This window comes from Telopea speciosissima, chromosome 9 (assembly GCF_018873765.1).
Source record: "Telopea speciosissima isolate NSW1024214 ecotype Mountain lineage chromosome 9, Tspe_v1, whole genome shotgun sequence".
In the NCBI taxonomy this organism is placed as follows: domain Eukaryota; kingdom Viridiplantae; phylum Streptophyta; class Magnoliopsida; order Proteales; family Proteaceae; genus Telopea; species Telopea speciosissima.
The window spans coordinates 36,746,995-36,769,458 of NC_057924.1; the positions used below are offsets into that span (position 1 = coordinate 36,746,995).

Consider the following 22,464-nt stretch of genomic DNA (forward strand, 5'->3'; position numbering starts at 1 on the left):
GATATGTCGATTTGGTTGCTCATGGACACGTATTTTTACAGATTCTGGGCATTGCTTCAAGAACCCAATTCACCTGTGATTCATTGCTAATTATTTGAGATGGATAAAGATATTAAAATAAAGAGTAAGTTAACGTGGGAGAGCGATTTAGGGTTAGGATAAGGTCAAAAATGAGGTTTCCAATAGGGACACTTTTTAAATGTTGTGTGTTTCTAATTAAATGCTACCGACAAGTCCAACTTTGTTAGGAAACCCACCATTGGAGTGAGTTGGTCATGTGAGAGACAGACACTTGTCTATACTAGAAAATAACGATCACGTAGTGTTGTGTTGAAAATCTTTCAACCAGCGTGGTGTGGTTGGAATACAATAAGACACTCTGCACAGTTGCGGTGGTCTAGAGTTCTACTCGTGCCCCGGTACTCCGAAGACTTCTCAAAGGTAGCAAAACTTGTCGTGAACAATCTACAGTACAAATCGTAAGGGTGCATAAAGCAAAAACAAGAAAACCTTAAGTTCACACTATCATGAAAGGAAAAGAAAACAATACAAAAAAAATAAAGATAAGTAAAATGCAGATTTGTTTGATTGATTTGTGGATGCCTTCTTCATCGCCATCATCACTTATTATATAGTTGTAGCTGGCAATCCCTTGTAGTCATTAGGTGGTTAAGTAACTTCCCATCTCCATCACTTCATATTTGACTTCTTCATCACCTTCCCACTTTGTTGTTCAAATTTCAAAAAGGGACCCATTACATGGCACGTGCAATGCACGGCCTTGAAGTATGCATGGTTTTTTGGCCATTGATCGTTTTCTGACCGTTTTCGGTTATGATCGTTTTTCTGACCATTGTCGGTCATGATCGTTTTTTGACTGTTTTCAGTCATTGATCGTTTCTAACTAAACTGACCGTTTTCGCCTTTTACAATCATTGAATGTTTACTGACCGTTTTCGATCACTGACTGTTTTTCGATTGTTTTCAGTTACTGATTTTTTTTTTTTCGATCACTAATTAATATATTAGTTTTGACCGAAATAGATTTTGATCTATTTCTCTATTGACTGAAATAGACCAAAAATGGGGTGTAAACAATACCCCTTACAAACATGTTGAACGGAATCGAAGGTCTAGAGTTCAACATGGTTTGTGATACTTTAAGACACATAAAAAACGGCCAATCCTTTGCCCTTCACAACTCCTCTGATCGGGATCACATGAGTTCGAACGCAATTGTTGACAGACTCTTGATCAATTCATCGGTCATATAACACCTCTTGGTGGGAGAAAACTTCTTCTGTGTTCCCCATGCCCAATTGCTTTTACCTGTGCCTCTTTCTCTTTTTCTTTATAATATTTGAAAAAGAGTCTGGCCGGCAGCCTCTCTGATCCACGAACAAACACCTTTTGGAAAGCAAAACTTACCCTGCAGTAAGACATGCAGCAAAACCATTCCTCCTTGGCCGTGGACCACATCTTGATTTGGTAAATCCATGGCCTCGGCATAAGATACATCCATCAGCTCCTGAGGTATTGATAATTCGTATGCATCTCTAGGATATTGCACAATAGGATCAACCATAAAACCGGTTTTCCTCTTAGGCCATGATGGAGTTAAGGCCTTTGCAATTCTAAGATACGGTAGCATCTTTCACAAAAGACAAACCAACTACACTTTCTTGAATTGTTGCTCTCCCAACGTGTCCACCTTTTGCAATTCTAACATATGGTGGCCATCTTTCACAAAAAATCACAATTGCACTTTGAATTGTTGCTCCCAACGTGTCCAAAGAAGAATCTTGCACGCATGAAGACACCACGGTCGAAGACCTTCTGCCACGTCCTCTACCTCTAACAACACTCTATAGTGGCGTTGATAACTGGTTACCACGGGTACTCCGATCGTGGAACATCATAACAACCAGTCCTAAAGACCCAAAGAGAAGTCGCAGAGGAAAAAAAAAACACAGATTGCAGACTCTAGAAGAACGGAAGGCTGAGAGCAATTGCCCCTGGTAGACGATTGGTTATCACGGTATTTCACCGAAACCAAAAGAAAAAAGTTGCATGGGAAAGAAAAATTACAAAAACCATGTTCTTCTTATGGTGCATCTCAAAGATATCGTTGAGTTGGTGAAGCTATTCATGATGCCCACTTCACATCACGGTGTTACTTAGTTGGGTAACCCCATTGTTGATGACGTTGCTCGTTTCAAAGCCTTCTATTTCCTTCCTTCTAGCGATAACCGCAGCTTTCGCCTTAAACCCCACAGGCCTCTCTGGCGCAACAGGTTTAAACAAATCCTGAGGCTAAAAGTCCTAAGTAGGACACTTCCGTGATTATGTCAACCACCAAGTAAGGCGGTTAACAAAATATTGAGACGTGGGCAGTGCCTCCATGAGAATATTAATCGCCAAAAACAAAACTATCTCGCGCGTAATTTACGCGGTTGCCCCTCAAACGCATTTTACCACGTCTCATACTCCATTGAGCCGTAAAACGCGGCTCTGGTTTCTTCATCTGAGTATATCTCAAATTTCTTTCCTTTTTTTTGCTTTTTACAGCCCACTCTCTTGCAAAAGAAAGTGGCTCTATCTGCCGCCCTTGACAAAAGTGAAAATTCGGATTTTGACTCTCACGATTTACAGGCTTTACCCCTGATTGAAGTACCAGCATTGCCCCTCATTGGGGATGGCCAACGAGGGTCTGGCTATTGGCCAGAAACTAGTCTATCAGCCATGAAAATCACCAACAGCAAGGTTGGTAAATAAACCTTGTCCCTTAACGATGGGTTACGGTATTTCGGTGCCCATTTACAACAAGATTTGCCTCTGATTGAGCACCGTTTCTGTGCCTGATTTGGGATTGGATTCCCTTCATTGATTTTTTTTCTTCTTGGCAATAAGATTCAATTTTGGCTGGTGTCCCACCTGGCGTGTCAAAAATGTTGTTGCGAAAATCCTTCAACCAGTGTGCTGTGGCTGGAATAGAACAAGACACTCTGCACAGTCGCGGCGGTCTAGAGTTCTACTCGTGCCCCGGTACTCCGAGGACTTCTCAAAGATAGCAGACAGACTAATGACCTTGACAATGGACTGGAATTGCACTTTGGATTACCTGTCGTGAACAATCTACAGTGCAAATCGTAAGGGTGCATAAAGCGAAAACAAGAAAACCTTAAGTTCACACCATCATGAAAGAAAAAGAAAACAGTACAAGGATAATAAAGATAAGTAAAATGCAGGTTTGTTTGATTGATTTGTGGATGCCATCTTCATCGCCATCATCACTTATATAGTTGTAGCTGTCAATCCCTTGTAGTCATATTTGAATTTAAATTTGAACACTTGTAGGTGGTTACGTAACTGCACACAACCTCCTTCACCACCTTCCCACTTTGCTGTTCAAATTTCAAAAAGGAACCCATTACATGGCACGTGCAATGCACGGCCTTGAAGTATGCATGGTTTTTTGGCCATTGATTGTTTTCTGACTGTTTTCGGTCATGATCATTTTTCTGACCGTTTTCGGTCTTGACCATTTTCTGACCATTTTCAATCATTGACCGTTTCTGACCGAACTGACCGTTTTCGCCTTTTCGGTCATTGAACGTTTACTGACCATTTTCGATCACTAACCGTTTTTCGACTGTTTTCAGTCACTGACTTTTTTTTTCGATCACTAATTAACATATTTACCGAAATAGACCGAAAATGGGGTGTGAACACGTAGACATGATAAGATATTAATAAAAGGGTTAACACAGATTTGATTTGACAAGGAGAACAAGTGTCACACAAATTTGGTATTTTGTTTGCCAACCACAATCAGGTCAATGATTTATCGTCCACCATGGAATCAATAGATTTCATCCATAGATTACATACCTAGTTGTGCCATATGGATGGATAGGTAATGTTGTAATTCCAACGGTTGGATATCTAGCGAATAATCTAATGTCCACCATGGAATCAATAGATTGCATCCATAGATTACATACCTAGTTGTGCCATATGGATGGATAGGTAATGTTGTAATTCCAACAGTTGGATATCTGGCGAATAATTTAGATTAGTCATGTGTGAAACTTTCATTCTCAAATTCAATCCTATACCCTTCCGGTTAATTGTACCTTAAACTTGTCCAAGCACTCCTCTCCAAAGTCTTGAATTTTGTAGTGTTTTGTTTGGTCACTTGGCTCTTTCATGGCTTAGTTTCAGCCTCATTCAATCCATCAAGTGGCACAACTAATTGCATGCTTAGGGCAAATTTATGGGGCTTTAGCTTTTGGGCTTCTTGCCTTCTATGAGGCAAAACATAGATCTATTAAGATCCCTCAATTTGGATTCTTTACCACTTAAAGGGGTGTACCTAATGCACAAGGCTCCCACGACTACGGGGTTTGGGGAAGGTCATAATGTACGTAATTGATATGTATAAAAAAGGCTCATCTATGGGTGGTCAACACGTGGAAGAAGAAAAAGTCAAAGTAGAGGACTAAGTTAAAATTGGTGTTGTCACACCCCACTCCCTAAGAATAAGCAGTGTGACTGAAATACCCCTTGTATTCCACACCAATCACCAGGATCTATATTTTGCAGTGTCATGAACACCAACCCAACGATACAATATAATCAGAGTCACAGCAAAAACATAATAATATAATCAATACTATCAGAGTATGGAAGCTAATAGATGATATCGTATAGGTCGGTGGCATCCTATTCCATCCTCACATTGTTTATCAAAAGTTCTAAGTACATATGTATAAAAGTGTATCATAATCAAAGGACAAAATTATACTTAATTACAAACAATCATCAAAATAAAGTTCAAGAACTCAAATGGGCCTCAAGCCTGCTCTAAGTCAAGGTTCGTGCTCCTCCTCACTAGGAGCACCCCACACGTCCAATCCATCTCTGTACTGATATGTCAGGTCTGTTGCAACAGGATCCACCAAGTTTGCATCCACATCTAAAAAGAGAAGATCCTTGAGGGATAAGCTTCACTAAGCCCAATGAGCAATTAGATCATGCAAGCAATCACAATATCCATGTATGATGCATGAATGCCTTAGTTGATTTTTCACCTAACGTCACAATCCAAGTCTGGGTCTAGTGCTACTGCAACACCCTAGGTAGCATCCCTAGCCTCCGGTGCCATAAAACAGATAACAGTCTGTTGATGACGAACCCAAGTTGCGTTGGGAGTCTGCATTACCGAACTCCTCCATGAGTTGTCCGCAAACCTCCTGTGTAACCCTAGCTCTCACTCGGTTCCAATACCTCATCCGGTCATGCTAGACACCCCTCTTGTGAAAATGGTACTCCAGTTCGTCGGATGTCACCATCGGTTACCAACACCTTACCCCCTGTTGGTAGGGGTGTAGTACTGGGGTAGTACAAACCTAATCAACATATAACTAGATGCGTGAAAGGGTACGCATATGCGTAGGTCAAAGGTCAAGTCCATAGTATCGTAATAACGATCGACCCGGCTATCCTCTCTCCTCCTCTAGTATATACATACACATACAAAAGTAAGACGGATGTGATACCGAAATAACGATCGGCCGATCACAAACCCGTTTCCATCCTAATGCAACAGTTATCTCTAATGCACAGTTACCACTACATGAACATCAAACTTAAATCACTCATGGCGATCCCAAGTCCGGTGCCCACTCACGACACTTGGATCCCATCACTCACACTCATCTCATAACCACGTAATCATCTCATCTCATTGCATAACACTCATAGCCACCATTCACATTCACATCTCAACACATAACCAATATCCACATTCTCGATTCCATCATAACAGTTCAAACACAAGAATATTTCCTAAGTCTCTTGCATTCATCATGATAACATTTTATCATAACTAATCCTAGATTAACATTCATATAAAAAGATAATCTAAGTAGGCATGCATAGTGAGTATAGCATCAAGGCATGTTAGCCTAACATATGCATGAATGGCATACATCATTCATAAATAAGAAACATTCCCAAATTAAAGACAAGTATCAAATCCACTCACAATCATTGTATATATATATGATCTCGGGTTTCGTACAACGTACACCTTTGTCGAAGGTGAAAGTTATCCTATAAAATTGAGTTACATGTGTACATTAGCTGAGGGAAGGTTTGGACGTCAAACCCTAAGTCAAACTTCAAACACAATAGACTTTTGGTCTCTGCGGAGTGTCACTGTGGTCTATGGATCCATCATCCGCAGACCCTATAGTCTGTGCAAGTAGGCCTAAGTTTTCTACAAGTTGAGTTGATCTCGGGACCCTATATATATGATCTCGGGTTCCATACAGCGTATGCCTTCGTCGAAGGTGAAAGTTATCCTATAAAGTTAAGTTACATGTGTACATTAGCTACGGGAAGGTGTGGACGTCATACCCTAAGTCAAACTTCAAACACAGCAGAGTTTTGGTCTCTGCAGATTGTCACTGCGGTCTGTGGATCCATCATCCATAGACCCTACAATCTGTCCAGGTAGACCTGAGTTTTTTGCAAGTTATCCTATAAAGTTGAGTTACATGTGTACATTAGCTGAGGGAAGGTTTGGACATCAAACCCTAAGTCAAACTTCAAACACGGCAGAGTTTTGATCTCTGCAAACTGTCACTGCGGTCTGTGGATCAATCATCCGCAGACCCTACAGTCTGTGCAGGTAGGCCTAAGTTTTCTGCAAGATTTCATTCCTGATGTAGTATTGCGGTTTATGTCTGCATCGACCGCAACCATCGAACGCAAAGGCTTATGTTGTTGTTTTTTAGTAAAAGCCAAGGTTGTGATTGCTTTTCGAGCATGGGGGCTTCAAGGCTTCAATTAGGGATATACCCCAGCTTTCTACAGTTGCCAATTAACACAGGAACTTAACCCAATTAGAATTTTACAAGGGAATTGGGTTCTAGGTCAAGAATGTTATATCTGTGCCCGAACCTTAACCCGAACTCCAAATGTAGGTCCGCAAGCAAGAGAATCCAAGGTCATGCCCACTAGCAACCTGTGGTGCACCGACCGGATAATCTTTCGAGAAGAAGGAAGTCCAGTAGTAATATCTTACATACCAACTAAGAGGCAAGCTGTTACATCTGCACCCAGATTTTTTATTTAATTATAGTTTCTCTCTCTTGTGACGTGTAGATACTGCTGCCGTGTACGCTGGGGAACTATTTTCACTTGTGGTCAAACCCAGCCACAAGATCATTGACCAATACACAAGTCTACTTGTCGAAGAGAGGTTCCTCAACCGGCTGTGGGGGAGATTTGTTGATAGTGATTTCGTCGACCACCCTCCTAGCACGAGTCCCCGGAGTGAAGAGTACCGGAAGGCATTTCCTGTGTCCCCACATTTAGACACCTCCCTCAATGATGACCTTAGCATCACGGTCGAGAAACTCTTCGGGATCACGAAGGACACGTCGTGATAGTCGAGGGGTAAGATACTACCCTGATATATGTTAGTGTACCCTCCCCCCTATGGCCTTGAAGTGTGGGCCAAAGCCTGACAACTTTCTTTAAGGTTCTGCCCTTACAGCAGCGACGGAGTCACGAACGGAATCATAACACTACCTCCGTTCATGGAGCCGTCCATACTGTTTTAGGCTTTTGAGTGTTTTTCTCATGTGGGACCCACACCCCGTGCCCCGAGCATCATACTTAAGCACCTAGACAAGGTGGACCCCACCATTGGTCTCCTTGAATTGCGCATGTGCCATACAGGTGGACCCACTGGCCTATGGTGGCATTTAAATGAGTTCTAACTCTAAGGACCCTAAGCCAAATAGGCCCTAGGTGGAAGCAAGTGTTATAAATACACAACCTAGCCATTTATGGCTCTTTCACTTCCTCTACCAACCTAAAACCATTGAAGGCTAAGAGGGCTTTGAAGGAGGTGATTGGAGGGAGCTGTTGGAGGTGGAAGCCATTCATTGGCTCATCAAGTAGGTGAATATTCTTCCCTTCTCCCTCTCTTTCCATTTCAAAATGGGAAATCCCCTATGGATTGATTCCATCTTAGGGTTTCCTTTTGGAAACCCAATACCTCTCTTTGGTTCCCTAAATAGAGACCTACATCTCTCTCTTGATGCCTTACATGACTTGAGTGGCTTGAATTGCTGTTCCAAGCCTCAAGACCTAAATTTAGGGTTTGGGAAACCCTGGAGATGGTTCCAATCCCTCAAATCCTCCAAGGCCCATGTTGGGCTAGGTGCTTTGGACCCTAATGAAGCTTGGGACTCACCTCCCTAACCCTAGGAACCCTTTGGTCTCATGTATGGAAGGCTAGAGATGGAAATCCTTCCAAATCTCGAAAAGAGATTCAATGAATCCACGAACGGATCCACCATCGTGGTTCCGTCCCGATGGTGGATCCGTTTGGTATAATATGGTTGATTGGCTGGGACAGAACCAGGAACGGATTCACTTGGTAGTTTCGTCCGTAGTTCCGTTCGCTATCGGGAATGTCTCAAGGTCCGGACGGATGCACGAACGGATTCACCTGGAAGTTCCGTCCTTGAATCCGTCCCATCTATTTTCACTATATGCTTGGACGGAGCCAGGAACGGACTCACCTGGTTGCCTCCGTCCCTGCGTCCGTCCGTACTGTCATGACTTGAACTTCAAACTGACTATCGGGATCCCTCATGGGATCCACTAATACACTTCTAACATTATTCTCACGCATCCCTAGACTTCGTAACCTATATCGGAGTGCGTGTACCGATGCAAATCTTATCAAACACCCCAAACAACAATCAAACAACTGGTGAGTGGGTTTTGGGTGATGTTTGGGTTTGTTATATATATATATATATATATATCATACTATTATATAAAAACATGTTGTGGCAAATCTTTCAGTTACCTATCCTACCCTTCATTCTTATCTAAAATTCCATTATTCAATTCTTAATCTTTATGTCATTCTTTCTTATAATTTCATAATTTTAGATACCTTTAGTATTTATTAATATTAATAATATGCATTATTATTTAAAGTAAATCTCTCCACAAAAGTATCCTTTTTAATTCGTCAGATCTTCCAAATTCTCTCTTTGTACCCTTTTTTATTCGTTAGATCTTCCAAATCCTCCACCCACTCCCTCTCTCCACGATTTCCTTAAGTCTCTCGCTAAAACTAAATATAAGATTGTCAGATCTTCCAAATCCTCCACCCACTCCCTCTCTCCACGATTTCCTTAAGTCTCTCGCTAAAACTAAATATAAGATTGTCAGATCTTCCAAATCCTCCACCCACTCCCTCTCTCCACGATTTCCTTAAGTCTCTCGCTAAAACTAAATATAAGATTGTCAGATTTCAAATCCTCCGCCCACTCCCTCTCTCCACGATTTCCTTAGTTGTCTCTCCCTAAAACTAAATATAAGATTCTCCCGCTGATTTGTGCGTCGTCCTCCCACCGAGTTCAATTGGAAAGATTTGATGTGCCATTACTCTGTTGTGAACCAGTAACCAAGGTACTGTCACTCTTATTCCGTTAATGACAATCTGATCTCTGAATTTCAATATTTTTCTTTAAATAAAAAATACACAATTTTGTTTTGCATGTTCTGTTTTTATTTTATTTTTTATATTTATTCTGTTTCAGTTTCCATTGCCATTGGTGCATTAAGAAGTATGCAATAAGAATCCCTTTCGCGAAAAACAATCTGTTATTAAAACTGATCTAACAGTCCGAAAGGAATTCCGTGGTTCGTACATTTTATTTGACATTTTCCATGCATGTCGTACATCGATTCAGACATTCTTAAATGTGAGTCTGTGATTCATTATCCCTGCTCCCCGTTAGCTTCGGTTGTAATTTGTTCTTCTACTTGAATCCTTATTCTCAGACCTACTGTTTCACACCAATACTGAGAACGTTTCGTCTCTCCCTTCTCACACGGCTCTCTACTGTATGCCGGCGAGCATTTTAAGGCACTGCCACCTCTCCCTTCCCTTTCCCCCTCTCTGCCTTTGTTTTCCGTTGCTTTCCCTTAATTTTAGAGAGAGAGAGAGACTTGGTTCGTCGACCCCAAATATGTTAGGTATGTTTCTTTCATTCCAAAACTATCATCGATTTCTTGATTCAGTAAGGTTAGATGTAAGAAGATCTATCTCTTCTCGAAATCGTTTATCGATTGATCCTATTCGCAGAAATCTCTCTGTTTCGATATACGACGAATCAGAAATTTTAATATGTTTTTCTCTCTATGAATCTGTATTTTTTTTTTTTTTTTCTTGTATCGTATTTATTCTATTTGGTTTTAATTAAGTTCTGATTGAAGCTTTTTCCGAGTTGCGGCTCCATAAAGCTTGGATTTTGCTTTGTTTATCGCTTTTATGATTCACACGGCGGATTCCACTTGTAGAATACCTAATATATTTCAGTTTTTTTTTTTTTAAAAAAAAAAATAATAATAATAATGATTTGGTATGGTTTTGTCAATAATTGGTGGGTGTTTTGGTGGCATCAGGTGTTGTTATTATTATTAGATTTGTATAAAAAAGATGTCTCTGGCCGAATCCTCTCGGGAGGAAAATATTTACATGGCGAAATTGGCCGAGCAGGCTGAACGTTATGAAGAGATGGTGGAGTTCATGGAGAACGTAGCTAAGACTGTTGACGTCGAGGAGCTAATCGTAGAGGAACGAAACCTTCTTTCTGTGGCTTACAAGAATGTGATCGGAGCTAGGAGGGCTTCATGGCGGATCATTTCCTCCTTAGAGCAGAAGGAAGAAAGCCGTGGAAATGAAGCGCATGTGTCTGCTATCAAGGAGTACAGGAGCAAGATTGAATCAGAACTCAGCAAGATTTGTGATGGAATCTTGGGTCTTCTCGAGACAGAAGACAACACAAATTTATTGGAGAAACTTGGTCTCAGTTTGCACGTGCATTTGCGATCGACAGCACAAACTTATTCGAGAAACTTGGTCTTCAGACCTTCATTGATCTCTCTACCAATGTTTATAACAGGTCATTGTCTCTCTTTCTCTCTATCTCGTTTTATTATATTCAATATTTGTTGATTCTTGGTGAACTTTGAATAAAAAAGGTTTACGATGATGAGGAAGAAGAGTGGTTTGTCTGATTCCCGCAAACTCGAATAAAGAACATGCAATTCAGAATCAGTATGAGTTCTTTATACAGAGAGTGGGAGGTCCTCCTCTTTATTCTCAGAGAAAAGGTAATTCTGTTATCTCAAATTTGTTTCTAAATTTCTTATGTTTCTATATTACTTTTATGTGTTTGTTTCGGCAATCTGATATATGGAAATTTGGTTGTGCTAGCAGCGAGTGTAGTAATGCTAGAAAGTAATCTTGGACAGTTTGGATCAATAAATTTAAGAACTGGACACTTTAATGACCCTGTCTATGGCTTGGTGTTTGGAAGGTTAGAAGAGTGTGCGATTGATGCTGAATCTTGAAGCCCATATTAGCTATTTGATGATATTTTATTCTAATACATGTAGTACCATATTGTTGGTTTTAAAATTAGCTAAATGAGAATGATTATCACATCATTATTCAGTGAGGGAATCATTTAATGCTCAATCTAATGATGAAAGCACGTGAATTTATTTGAAGAGAGGGGTGTTTAAGGTGAGTTTATTTCTTCTATTCTTTCAGAAGATCATCTTTTATCATCTCATTCTATACAGATATTTTGTAGCACCCTCAGATTGTGTGCTAGGTGTCCTTGTAGAGACCTACAGAAACAATATTCTCATCATAGAATATTTCATCTCATGAGACTCTCTCATCCCTTCTCTATAATTTAGCTCTACTTTTCTCCACGTCGGCCTACCATGGTTTGATGGAAGTGATTATGAAAGTGCATTTTATTCTTCAATTTTTACATAGTCAATATCTTTTAAATTTGTTTTCATGTTTAAGCTTGTGCAACAGTGAGTTTTTTTTTTTTATATCATAATTTCCTTCTTCCTTTTTTGTATTGGATGGTGTAATTTAGGATTTCTTTAAAATTTGGTCTCACCTTCAGAATTCTAGATTCAGTTTGAAATTTTGAAAGAGGGATAAGTTAAAAACAGCTCTACAAATGGGAATGTGCTTGATTTAAAGACTTGCTTCTTATTACCTTAGAAAACTAATGTTGGTGTTTCATAGAAGTATATAAGGTGGGGAAAACTGGATGAGCACAATAGCAGAAAGAATATAAACTGACAGCAGTAGGGATACCACTCAAATTCAAAAGCCTTCCTTTTCCATGAAACCCAACTCCATCAACTTCTCCAGTCCAGAAAACAGAGCCAATGATAACTTAATAGCATGGTTTCTTTTTTTTTTTTTCGCAAAGCCATTGGACTATTGCTTCACTGTGCTGGCAGCACAGTGAATAAGATGAGCAGCCTTGTGCTTGTCAATAGCATCAGTCTTTGACAGTAATCGATTCCTCTAGATCCTCTATAATATCCTCCAAATCTCCTCACTATGATCTGCTTCAGCTTGTGCTTCAAGTGTAAAGTCATGGGGCCAATTCTTAGAGCAACATCTTAACTCAGAAATGCTGAAAGTGCCCATCTTCTTGCAACTGTCCATCTATACCTCAAAATGATACATAAGATTTTTTACTAATCTCTAATTAAATTACCTTTCTGGCTCCATGAAAGTGCCCCTTATTCATTAGTGTTCAATCACAATTCCCCTAGAGAAGTGTTCTTCAAGGTTATGTCCATTTTATGAATCATCTAGGAACAGAGGAATGTCAAGACTTTGCCAAGACTTGGTGAGGCCTATCCAAGACAATCTGGAGGATTCATGTGAGAATGGCACATCTAGCATCTCCATCAGTACTTAGTCCAGAATAGACCAAATTTAGAGACACTAACAGTTCTGTCATGGCAGCCCTTTAGGAACCAGTGGGGGGAGTGATTATATTAGTGCCAAATTGATGTCCCTTTCCTTTGAACACAGAATAGCTCACTCCAAGGAGCTTAGAGTTGTAACGGAATGGAGTTCTGTTAGCACTTAGCAGCATCAATTGGATAGAAGATTCTCATATCTACTGAGGCTGTTCCTTCCTCGGCTTGTAGGTCTACGATGAACTCACTGTCCTTGACGAGGTTAATATGATCTCACCAAAGAGAATCTGTTCTGGATTTTTATTTTGTGGCAAGATTTCCAATCTTTTGTGGCTTTCTTTGTTCCAAAGTTTATTAGTTCCAGGTGCATGAGCTGTGGCATGTAAATTTCTCTGTGATACTGTGTCTTAATGCTCAAACATGTGGGTCATTAAATTACTTATTAAGAGCATTATTGTCCTAAAACAAAATATAATGAGTAATCTATTGCATTAGTGTGGGTGAAGAGAATCTAGCCATTGGGGTGTCTATTATTCCTCTTCCTTCTTATTGTATGAAGTCCGAAATGCCCTCGGCACTATTCCAGCAGAAATCACATCCAATGACCGGAACACTTGGCTTAAGAGATTCTCTCTTCATTGTAGATGAATGAAAACTCGAAAGACCAGAAGCTTAAGAGATTCTCTCTTCACCATAAGTTAATGAAAGCTCGGTCCTTGCATACAAATCATTAATCTGTCCATTTTCTTCATTCTATCATTTATTGCACAGGACTGGCAGTTATACCTCTTAAAAAGGCTGAAAGCAATAGGGAGACTTTACACAAATATGAGTGAATTTCTCTTATTTGAATTACCCATCACTGGTCCCAAATCAAATAATTATTCAATATGCCGGAATCTTTACTAGGAATGTGGATAGAAATAGAAAATGAAACAAGCAGCGAAAAAAATCATAAACTCATCAATTGGAAGTTAAAACAGACTTACTAAAGATACAACATACAAAATTAACTGATAAAATGTTGAGACTCATACAGCAACTGGCCTCTTTTGTCCTGCTAATTGTCTATGTTTAAGAGCTTTTAAATATTGGTTTCCTTTTCAACAAAAAACACAGGAATGCCAAGGTATATAAGTTACAATTCCAATGCCTAAAAGCTCACCCCTGCATCCCATCAAAGCTGAGAAGGATAGGATCAGCACTGATAAGGCAAGGAAGACACCCAACAATGTCTCTAATGCAAATGAGCTGTTGCATGTCCTAGATGTGGTGAAGAAGGAATTCAACGATCATGTAGGTGAGAAGGTAAACGAGAGAAATGCGGCCAGAGAGAACCATGGAACAATAAGGAGAAGGGTAACATTTGAAGATAACAATGAGAATTATCATCCAAACATGTTTCTTTGACAACATTGGTTGTCATCGATGTGATGGCCACCCTAAGATTTCATTCACACCAAATGTAACCAAACTTTCAGGTATTACCTACTATTCTTTGTTGTTAGATCATAGTTATCATACAAATAAGTGAAGAAGTTTTTCTTAAATTCTTGGATTATAGTTGTTTGATTTGGATAGGTGTAGTTGATTAGAAAAGAGGGTTTGAAGATCTGATCGTTTCCATTGCTTTAAATTTGCAGCTATTTTCTTTATATCCCTTGATTTGCAAGAAATATGGCTCGTATGAAGCAAACTGCGCGCAAATCTACGGGAGGCAAGGCTCCAAGGAAACAACTCACTACCAAGGTGTGTGCCTAAATCAATTTTGTGTTGGATCTTTTCTAGAAGCATTTGGTTTGGTTCGGAAATTCAGTGTTTTTTCCATTGGATTCACTCTGTTTCTTTCGTGATTTTTTCTTCTGCCTTCGATAAGGGTTTTGCCCAAATTTTTTTAATGGAATCAGCCTTGAGTAGTTTTGCCGTAATAAACTTAAAAGCATGGTATAATCTGAAAATTTTCTTTGATCTCTGTGAACGGTGTGAGAAAGTCTACTCCGACCACCGGTGGCGTCAAAAAGCCACACCGAGACCACTCGGGAACAGTGGCCCTTGGGTAATTTTTTTTTTAAAATGACTTGCTTTTTCCACTTGTTTGTGAAGCCCCTTATTCATTTAATACCCTTATTGATGACACAGAAATTTGTAAGAACCAGAAGAGCACTGAAAGGGATTTCTAACTGGATTTTTAAGATGCTGCCCAGCCGTTTCTCTCTCTCTTTACCTTTTCCCTTTTCCAAATCTTATTTGGAGATAGAAAGTAGAGGAATGGTTTCTGGTTGTGGATCCATAGGGGCTGTGAATAATCTGTTGATTCCATTTTTCCTTTTTTACATTTCTGAATCATGCATGATTCAGTTGCGGAGAGAGTCTTCTCGATCAATAACTTTTTGTTACATCACCTCTTTGTCTTGCAGGTAGAGCCTTCCCCAACTACTGGTACCTTTTCCAAGCCTCGAATAATGCAGCCTGCTGTTGGTACTGCCACATTCTCTTCTACAGCAGACACTGCCAATGAAACAACTTCTAACGACTGACTTTTGAGTTTAAACCCCATGTTAGATCAATCTTGGGTTCTGGCTTATCCTCATTAGGAACTTTGGTAAATATTGCCTATGGATTGTTTGGTTGATTAACAAATGTTCTAGCATCTGACATTTATATACTATTTATTGTCTTTAAAATTATATTACTCCCAGTTCATTTGCTCCATCCATAAATGGTTGCTTTACCTAACCCATTTCTCTATCTCTTTACTCTTGGGGTAAGGGGGAGGGGGATGGAGGGATTATGAATGATACAGAGAGTGGGAAATTAGAAAAATGAATCAAGCTTCCATTTTCCAGTAGCTATAAGATTTGTAGACCATTTGTTGACCTCAATGTCAATTATTTGGATCTCATGAATACAAGGTTAATGTGTGCGTCCATTTTTGAGAGAGGCCATCTCCTTTGGAGAAGAATTCTTGCTTTATTTTGAAGCATGCAGAAGCAAATGATACACATCCTTACCTATCAACCCCTCCCCCCCCCCCCCCCCCCCCCAAAAAAAAAAAGGCTACCAGTATTCTTGAACTTTTGTTTAGGCGTCGTTTGTTTCCAAGTAAAAGCCATGACGTTTTTAGCTGGAAACAAACAGAGCCTTAGAATCAATTGTTAAATGGTTAGGCCTGATTTTTACAGGTCAATGGAATCTATTGACTTTATGGGAAAAAAAAATTAGAGAGAGCAATATGATTCAATCCTTTTATTTTTTCTCTTTCCACTCACTAATTTTTTGGCTAATTTGATTTGATGGACAGAGTTTTGGGAATTTACAATAAAAATGACCATTGATTGAAAGTCATTGTACGAATCTGGATTGCGAAGTTAGAATTAAAAAACAACAGATGGAAGAAACATTCTCGGGGCACATCCTTATACCAGGCGTTGTGGGGGGGGGACCTACAGTATTGTTACAGAAAAATTAAAGAAAAATTAAATCAAACCAAATGAAGCAAATATTTTGACAGAGAGAGGCCTTTGCTCCTTTACTGAAGTCTTCTCCTTCCATGTTCTTAGGGTTGAAGAAAGTGTCAAGGTCTCCCAGTGCCTAGGGTGTGAGGTGCAAGATTAGAAGCTCATCTGACTGTTGTGTATTACCGTCGATCAGCATGATTGCTGCAGTTGATGGTGATTCTTGAGGCCTTTAGCATGTGCCCGTCGTCTAAGTATTGTAGAATAACCATGGCATTTTCCCATGATCATACTTAAAACCATTGCATGTACTAAAAAAAACAAGTTAAAAACCTTATCAACCAATAAATATTCAAGCCATTTTCTTGGAAAATCATGCAGCTTGGTCCCCCATCCTCAGTAAGCAATCAGGAATATCGTTTGATGAAGCTGTTGGAACACCCAAATTTGAGAAGCCCCTTAATTTGAAGCATAATTGGAATATGACCATTTTTTAATTATACATGTTGCCTATTATAATTAACTAAGAGCGTTTTTGTCAGCATAATATAAAAGAGCAAGAAAGATAAGTTTTATAAGAATATAATTAGTCATTAATATACACAACCTGGGCCCTTATATGTGTAGATTTGAGTATTTACTTTCATGTTAAAAGGGGAGGGAGAGATGGGAAGAGAGAGATGATGAGGGAAGACGAAGGATGATGCAAAAGGAGAATAGGTAAGTAGCCAACGGAACCATTCACAAGGGAGACTTCAGGGCCCAATTAAATAAGAAACATTAGTTGCCCACAACCGGTCTTGCAGAAAAAGAAAGGATCCATTTAGGATCATTATTATTCCCCCTAAGCCCCCAATTGTAAGAAGTCAATAATAGCCCCTACGAAACCGATGCTCATTCCAAGGCACGATTTTTTTGGTTACTGAAAAAGTAACTCTACTTCCTTTACAGCCTTATTAGGAAACACACTTATATGTCAATTGAAGAAAAAAGGAATTTAATAGATTGATATAATAAAAGGAAGGTGAATAAACCAAAAAACGTGTAGAGTGTAGGAGAGAGAGAGAGGAAATAAATCTAAATCAAGTTCTTACCTATCAATTATAAAATCTCTTTCAAAGAAGGAAATAAATCTAAATTCAGTTCTTATCTACCAATTATAAAATCTCTCCCCATCAAACTCACAAAAGGAAATAATTGATATAGTGACTTCCTCGACAGACCAGCCACCTCTATTTATAATTCTCCTTCACTTTCTCTTTCTCATTCTCTACTTCAGTGTTTGCTATTTTCTTTCGGATTCTCTTTGGTACGTCAAAAATAATTGATACTGGTATTCCTGCACTACACTTCATTTAACAGATTGCATCTTTTAGCTGAAGTTTGATATATTTTTCATTGGAATTTGAAGCTTTACAAGGTCAGTGACCTCTTGTTTTGCATACATTCTACTGTTGTAAATACTATTGTATTATATTCTAACCAGAAGCTTCTCACTTTTTTCTAATTCAACTCTTTTGATTTTCTTGTAAGAGATTTTGTTTTGGTTCTTAGTTTTCTATCTTTTGCATGAACAGATTTTCCTGTAAAAGTTTTTGTTCTGGTTCTTAGTTTTCTCTCTTTTCCATGAATATCTGCTTTTGCGGTTTTCGTTTTGTATTGATTGGATGAGTTATGGCAAGTTTTTTCCCTTGAATAATTATCCTACATCCTTTTAGAACTTTAGAAGAAATCACTTCTGGATGCAGATGTAGGAGTGAGATTTCACTCCTTGTCCGTTACTTGGATGCCATGTGTAATCTACAATACCGGCTACTTTCACTCATGATTTCTCTAATTGTTATTCTTTAAAAAACAAATGGGACCCACACCCTTCTTCTCCTTCTTCTTCTTCTACCAACACGGAATACTACTGCCCTACCCACCCCCTAAACACTTAGAACTCCCAATCCCAATGTGTCTGCAACTCCGCCCCACACACCTCCTGCAACCCCACTCATCCTCAAATCCAACCTTCTCATGTGAGCTTTCGAGTTCCGACTAAATCCTCAAGCACTACAACCCAAATCCAGAGAGAAAGAGAGACCAAGTTAAAATTGACCCAAAAAATAAAAATGAGGGAAACAAACAGTAACAGACTTAAAGCTTAAAGGCTTGAAAATATTGACGGGTTTGGTGCAGTGGGGCATTTGTGTACTTCAAGTTTGCAATAGCAGATTAGCAGTAGAAGGAATGAAGATTACAATTGCCAAGGAAATATGCAAGAAGGGAAGGGAAGGCTCTTCCTTCTTATCTATCACCAATCACCATACTCTACGATGTACATATATCCCTTCCGTTAGTCCTTTGAAAAACGACACCTGGGAAGACACAAGTGAGAGAAAGTCTAATAAGAGATTATTCATCAAGCAATCCTTTTGCCTCTTCTCCACCTATCTCTCTCGCTCTCTCCCCCTACTTCTTCCTTCCCATTCTAAAATAAAACGCTCACTTGTAGTTCCAATTATTTTCCCATTAATTTTTCCCTTTTTGTTTTTCACATCTGTTTTCTTTCACAAATTTAAAAAATAACCAATTTTGTAAGTTAAAAATATTTTTAATAAATTTTTTTTATTGACAGGTACATGGTAAGATTTAAGGTTACAGATTGATCAGATACAATAACTATTACAATATTTTATAATATCGAAACAGTTATAGGATGCTCAGCAAGTGAATATGGAGAATCAACAGAAAAGGTAAAAACAAGTTTTTTTTCATAACTAATTAATTTAATTAATACACTTAATATTTAATTTAATGTTTATTTTCCGTTTTGCAGTACAAAAATAAATTATATTCTTGCATATCCAAGATTTACTGTTTCTACTTCAAAATGGATAGCAGAAACAATGGCAGTAAAATATCAAGAAGAATTGTTGCAGAAAAATCAAAAAAGAAAATACTGGAAAGAACAAAATCATTGATTTGGAAGAATATGCAGACAACAAAAACAAGAAGATTAAAATAGAGAAGGATTAGCTTTAATATATAGTTTAGATGATTATTAAACTATTAGAACAATGTGTGTTTGATGTTTGGGTTGAACGGGTTCTGCTGCTTGTTTCAAGCAAAATGGTATTTACACTGTTTTGGAACAATTTACCAAGTTTTATTTCCTCTTGTTTAATCTGGAAGTTACAAGTAACAATGCTAGAAATTTTATATTTTCCTCCCTGTCAAACACATGCATCTGTGAAACCAATTTTACTTGGAGGAATTTTTTTAATACATAATTTATTGGTTTTTGATTGATTGCCACTCGAGGGTAAGACTACATGGTAGTTTGCTTGGAAGCTGGAAATTTGACCTTTAAACTTTATAGGATGAAGAACTCTTCTTTAAAAGCATAATTTTGATTAACTTTCAGAAAGAAGAAAATATTATTTGGTATAGCAACCCTCCTCTCTCAAATATCTCTTCTGCCTCTACACATGGTCATATATGTATATATATAAAAGCATGTCCTGACAAAGTTTTCATTTACCGATTATACCCTTTATTTTTATTTAAATATCACTAAATACCACGATTCTTTCATGTTTTTACTTTTTTGTTATTTGTGTTTTATAAAATTATTGGTACCCTTTTAGTATCTTAATATTTTTTGTTTTAATTTATTTAATTTTTATTTAATGGTACAGTTGCTTTTCTTTCCTTCTCCTTCATCTTCCACACAGAATATCGATCTACGCTGCTTCATCATCTGTCTTACCAAAGTAGTGTGTTTCTCCACCCTTTGCTTCATCTTCCCCATCCTTGTCCATTGCAACCCAAACCCTGCAATCATAACTCAGCCTGCAATACATGTGTTTGACACTTCGACCTTCGACTTGAAGGAGACTGTGAGACGAAGGCAGCGACTGCATCTCCGGCTTCGACAGGTAATTTTGTGTTTATGTTTTTTCCCACTTCTTCTACTTTTCTTGTGCTTTGTGGTTACCTTTGTTCTTCGGTTTCCTTCTTCTTAATCGGGGTCTTTTTTTCCCCCAACCTGATCAATCGATTTCTTCTTAATCTGGGTTTCCTTCTTCTTCTTAGTCTGCGTCATCGGCCTAATCGAGAGTTGGTTTCTCTGATTAGTCTCCGTCATCGGCATCATCGATCCAAATTTACCTTCGACTTGAAGGAGACTGTGAGACGAAGGCAGCGACTGCATCTCCGGCGTTGACAGGTAAGAGCGATAACTCGATTAATGGTAGAAATCATGCTCTTCAATTTAGATGAGTTTCAAAAGCTACTTTAGTTGCGAATATCAATCAGCGCCTCTGATAACCACCATTCAGCTCTATCCACCTCTTCTTTTATTCCAAGCACCATTTATAAAAGGCTTTAGGCAACAGAGGGCGAGAGATCAAAAAAATTTCTTAGGCAATCGTGTGATTTTTTTGAAGGGCAGGCTTCATAACTTTGGCAATTCCTCTGAAGAAACTGGAACATTGATTCAACAACTTTAATACAACGATAATGGTCTCCCTTCTTTTCTTCTTTTCAAGATTTCCCTGTATAAACAATTCCATCTCATGATAATTTTCAAATTGCATTTAAGCAAAGTAAAGCTTTGAATAAATATTCAAATTCCACATAACTTAATTACATAATTTGAAATTGAAATTTGCTGATATTAATGACTAAAGAGAGGGAATTGTAAGTCATCTACCTATTTACATCATGAGGGCATGTGATTTGTAGCTGGTTGGATATGTGTTGATGGAGCAAATACCTGATATACTGCATCTGTAAAACTTCATGGATTGGCTAAGTGATCTAGGTGATTTACTTAGTGTCTCCATGATCCAATAGAGGAATCTACATTTATGAATGTTGAGCATCCTGATCACTTGTGGTTTTAGTTCTTTGAACCAAAGGTAATCAATATTTTCCAGCCAAAGTAGCGCTTCTTCCTTGAGGGCAGCTTTACCATAAACATGAATCAAAGTACCATAGGTAGAGTTTGTGGGTATTATTTTTTGGGTATTCATATCATCCCAGAGGTTCATACAATCCTTAATTCTTCCTTTGAATAGAGAGTCGATTAGGGTGTACATGTCTTCTGTTGGAAATTCAATTTGTGATATGATTGAGAAGCTTGCTTGTACTTTTGGTAATGAATATATTATTCACCCAAAAAACATAAGTTGCACTGCCTGTTCAGAAATTATTTAGGGCAGCAGGAAGTTTGAATCTCAATTGTGAGGAATGGACTGAAATTTTTTTAAAAGTGCAGAAATTAGAATGGGGGCACAAATAGTGCAGAACTGCAAACTGGGGAATACAATAATCAAGCAGGCCCATTTGCCAAAATGTTAGCCATTTTTCAGTAATTGGAATAAACTTTTTAGAGGAGTTCATGCAGGCCCATTTGCAGAAATGTTTGTAAAATACCAGCATTTAGATGTTAGTCATTTTCCCGTCCTGTGTTCTTCGAAGAATTCAGTGAATGTCATAGTTTCTGTATCACCTGTAGACAGGGTTGATTCTGTTAAGAAACAGAGGGATGATAAACTGTTTGAAAATCTGATCGTCACGAGCAAGAGAAGTGCAAGAATTTACCAAAAAACCCATAACATGAAAAGTGAAGATGTAGTTAGACCTATTGTGGAAAATCCAAGTTCAGTTAAGAACACAGATAAGGTGCTCATAATTTTTAGATTCTTTGAAAATATACAGGTTCCCTTATAATTTTTTATGTAAAAATAAAAGCAGTCGTTGAATTAGCTTATTAAATTCGAATTTAATAAGTAATGCAGATTGCAGACGTATCAGGTCTTACGATTTTCATTTTCTTGATAAGATACCGATCTACTACTTAAATACTTCTTCAAATGGAATAAATCCAGTTGTACAGCTCTCTCTCTATACTCTGTCCTTTTGTGACAGATTTCTTTGTTCCGTTCGTCTCTTACCTTCTTTGTTTATGTCGCTCTTTACTCTGCTCTGAGCTAGGAAAAGAATTAATGGATTAATTTTCTCTACATTTCTCATCCTCTCAATATCCACTGTTTTGCCTACGATAGCAGTTCCTGTGGTAAAACCTCTATTTGAAAGCATTGAAAATGAAAAACCCAGTTCTAAAGCCCATGTTTTTCATAACTGCAAGTATGGAATGTTCCAACTC

The 22,464-nt window shown here is 38.4% G+C and overlaps 1 protein-coding gene across 1 annotated transcript; it reads left to right on the forward strand.

Moving 5' to 3' along the window:
- Positions 1-10,513: 10,513 nt before the first annotated feature.
- Positions 10,514-13,688, forward strand: LOC122638859 (14-3-3-like protein E). Its single transcript, XM_043831709.1, has 2 exons — positions 10,514-10,913; positions 13,624-13,688. Exons 1-2 carry the CDS (start codon positions 10,541-10,543, stop codon positions 13,686-13,688), a joined length of 438 nt encoding a protein of 145 aa, XP_043687644.1. The 5' UTR covers positions 10,514-10,540.
- Positions 13,689-22,464: the final 8,776 nt, after the last annotated feature.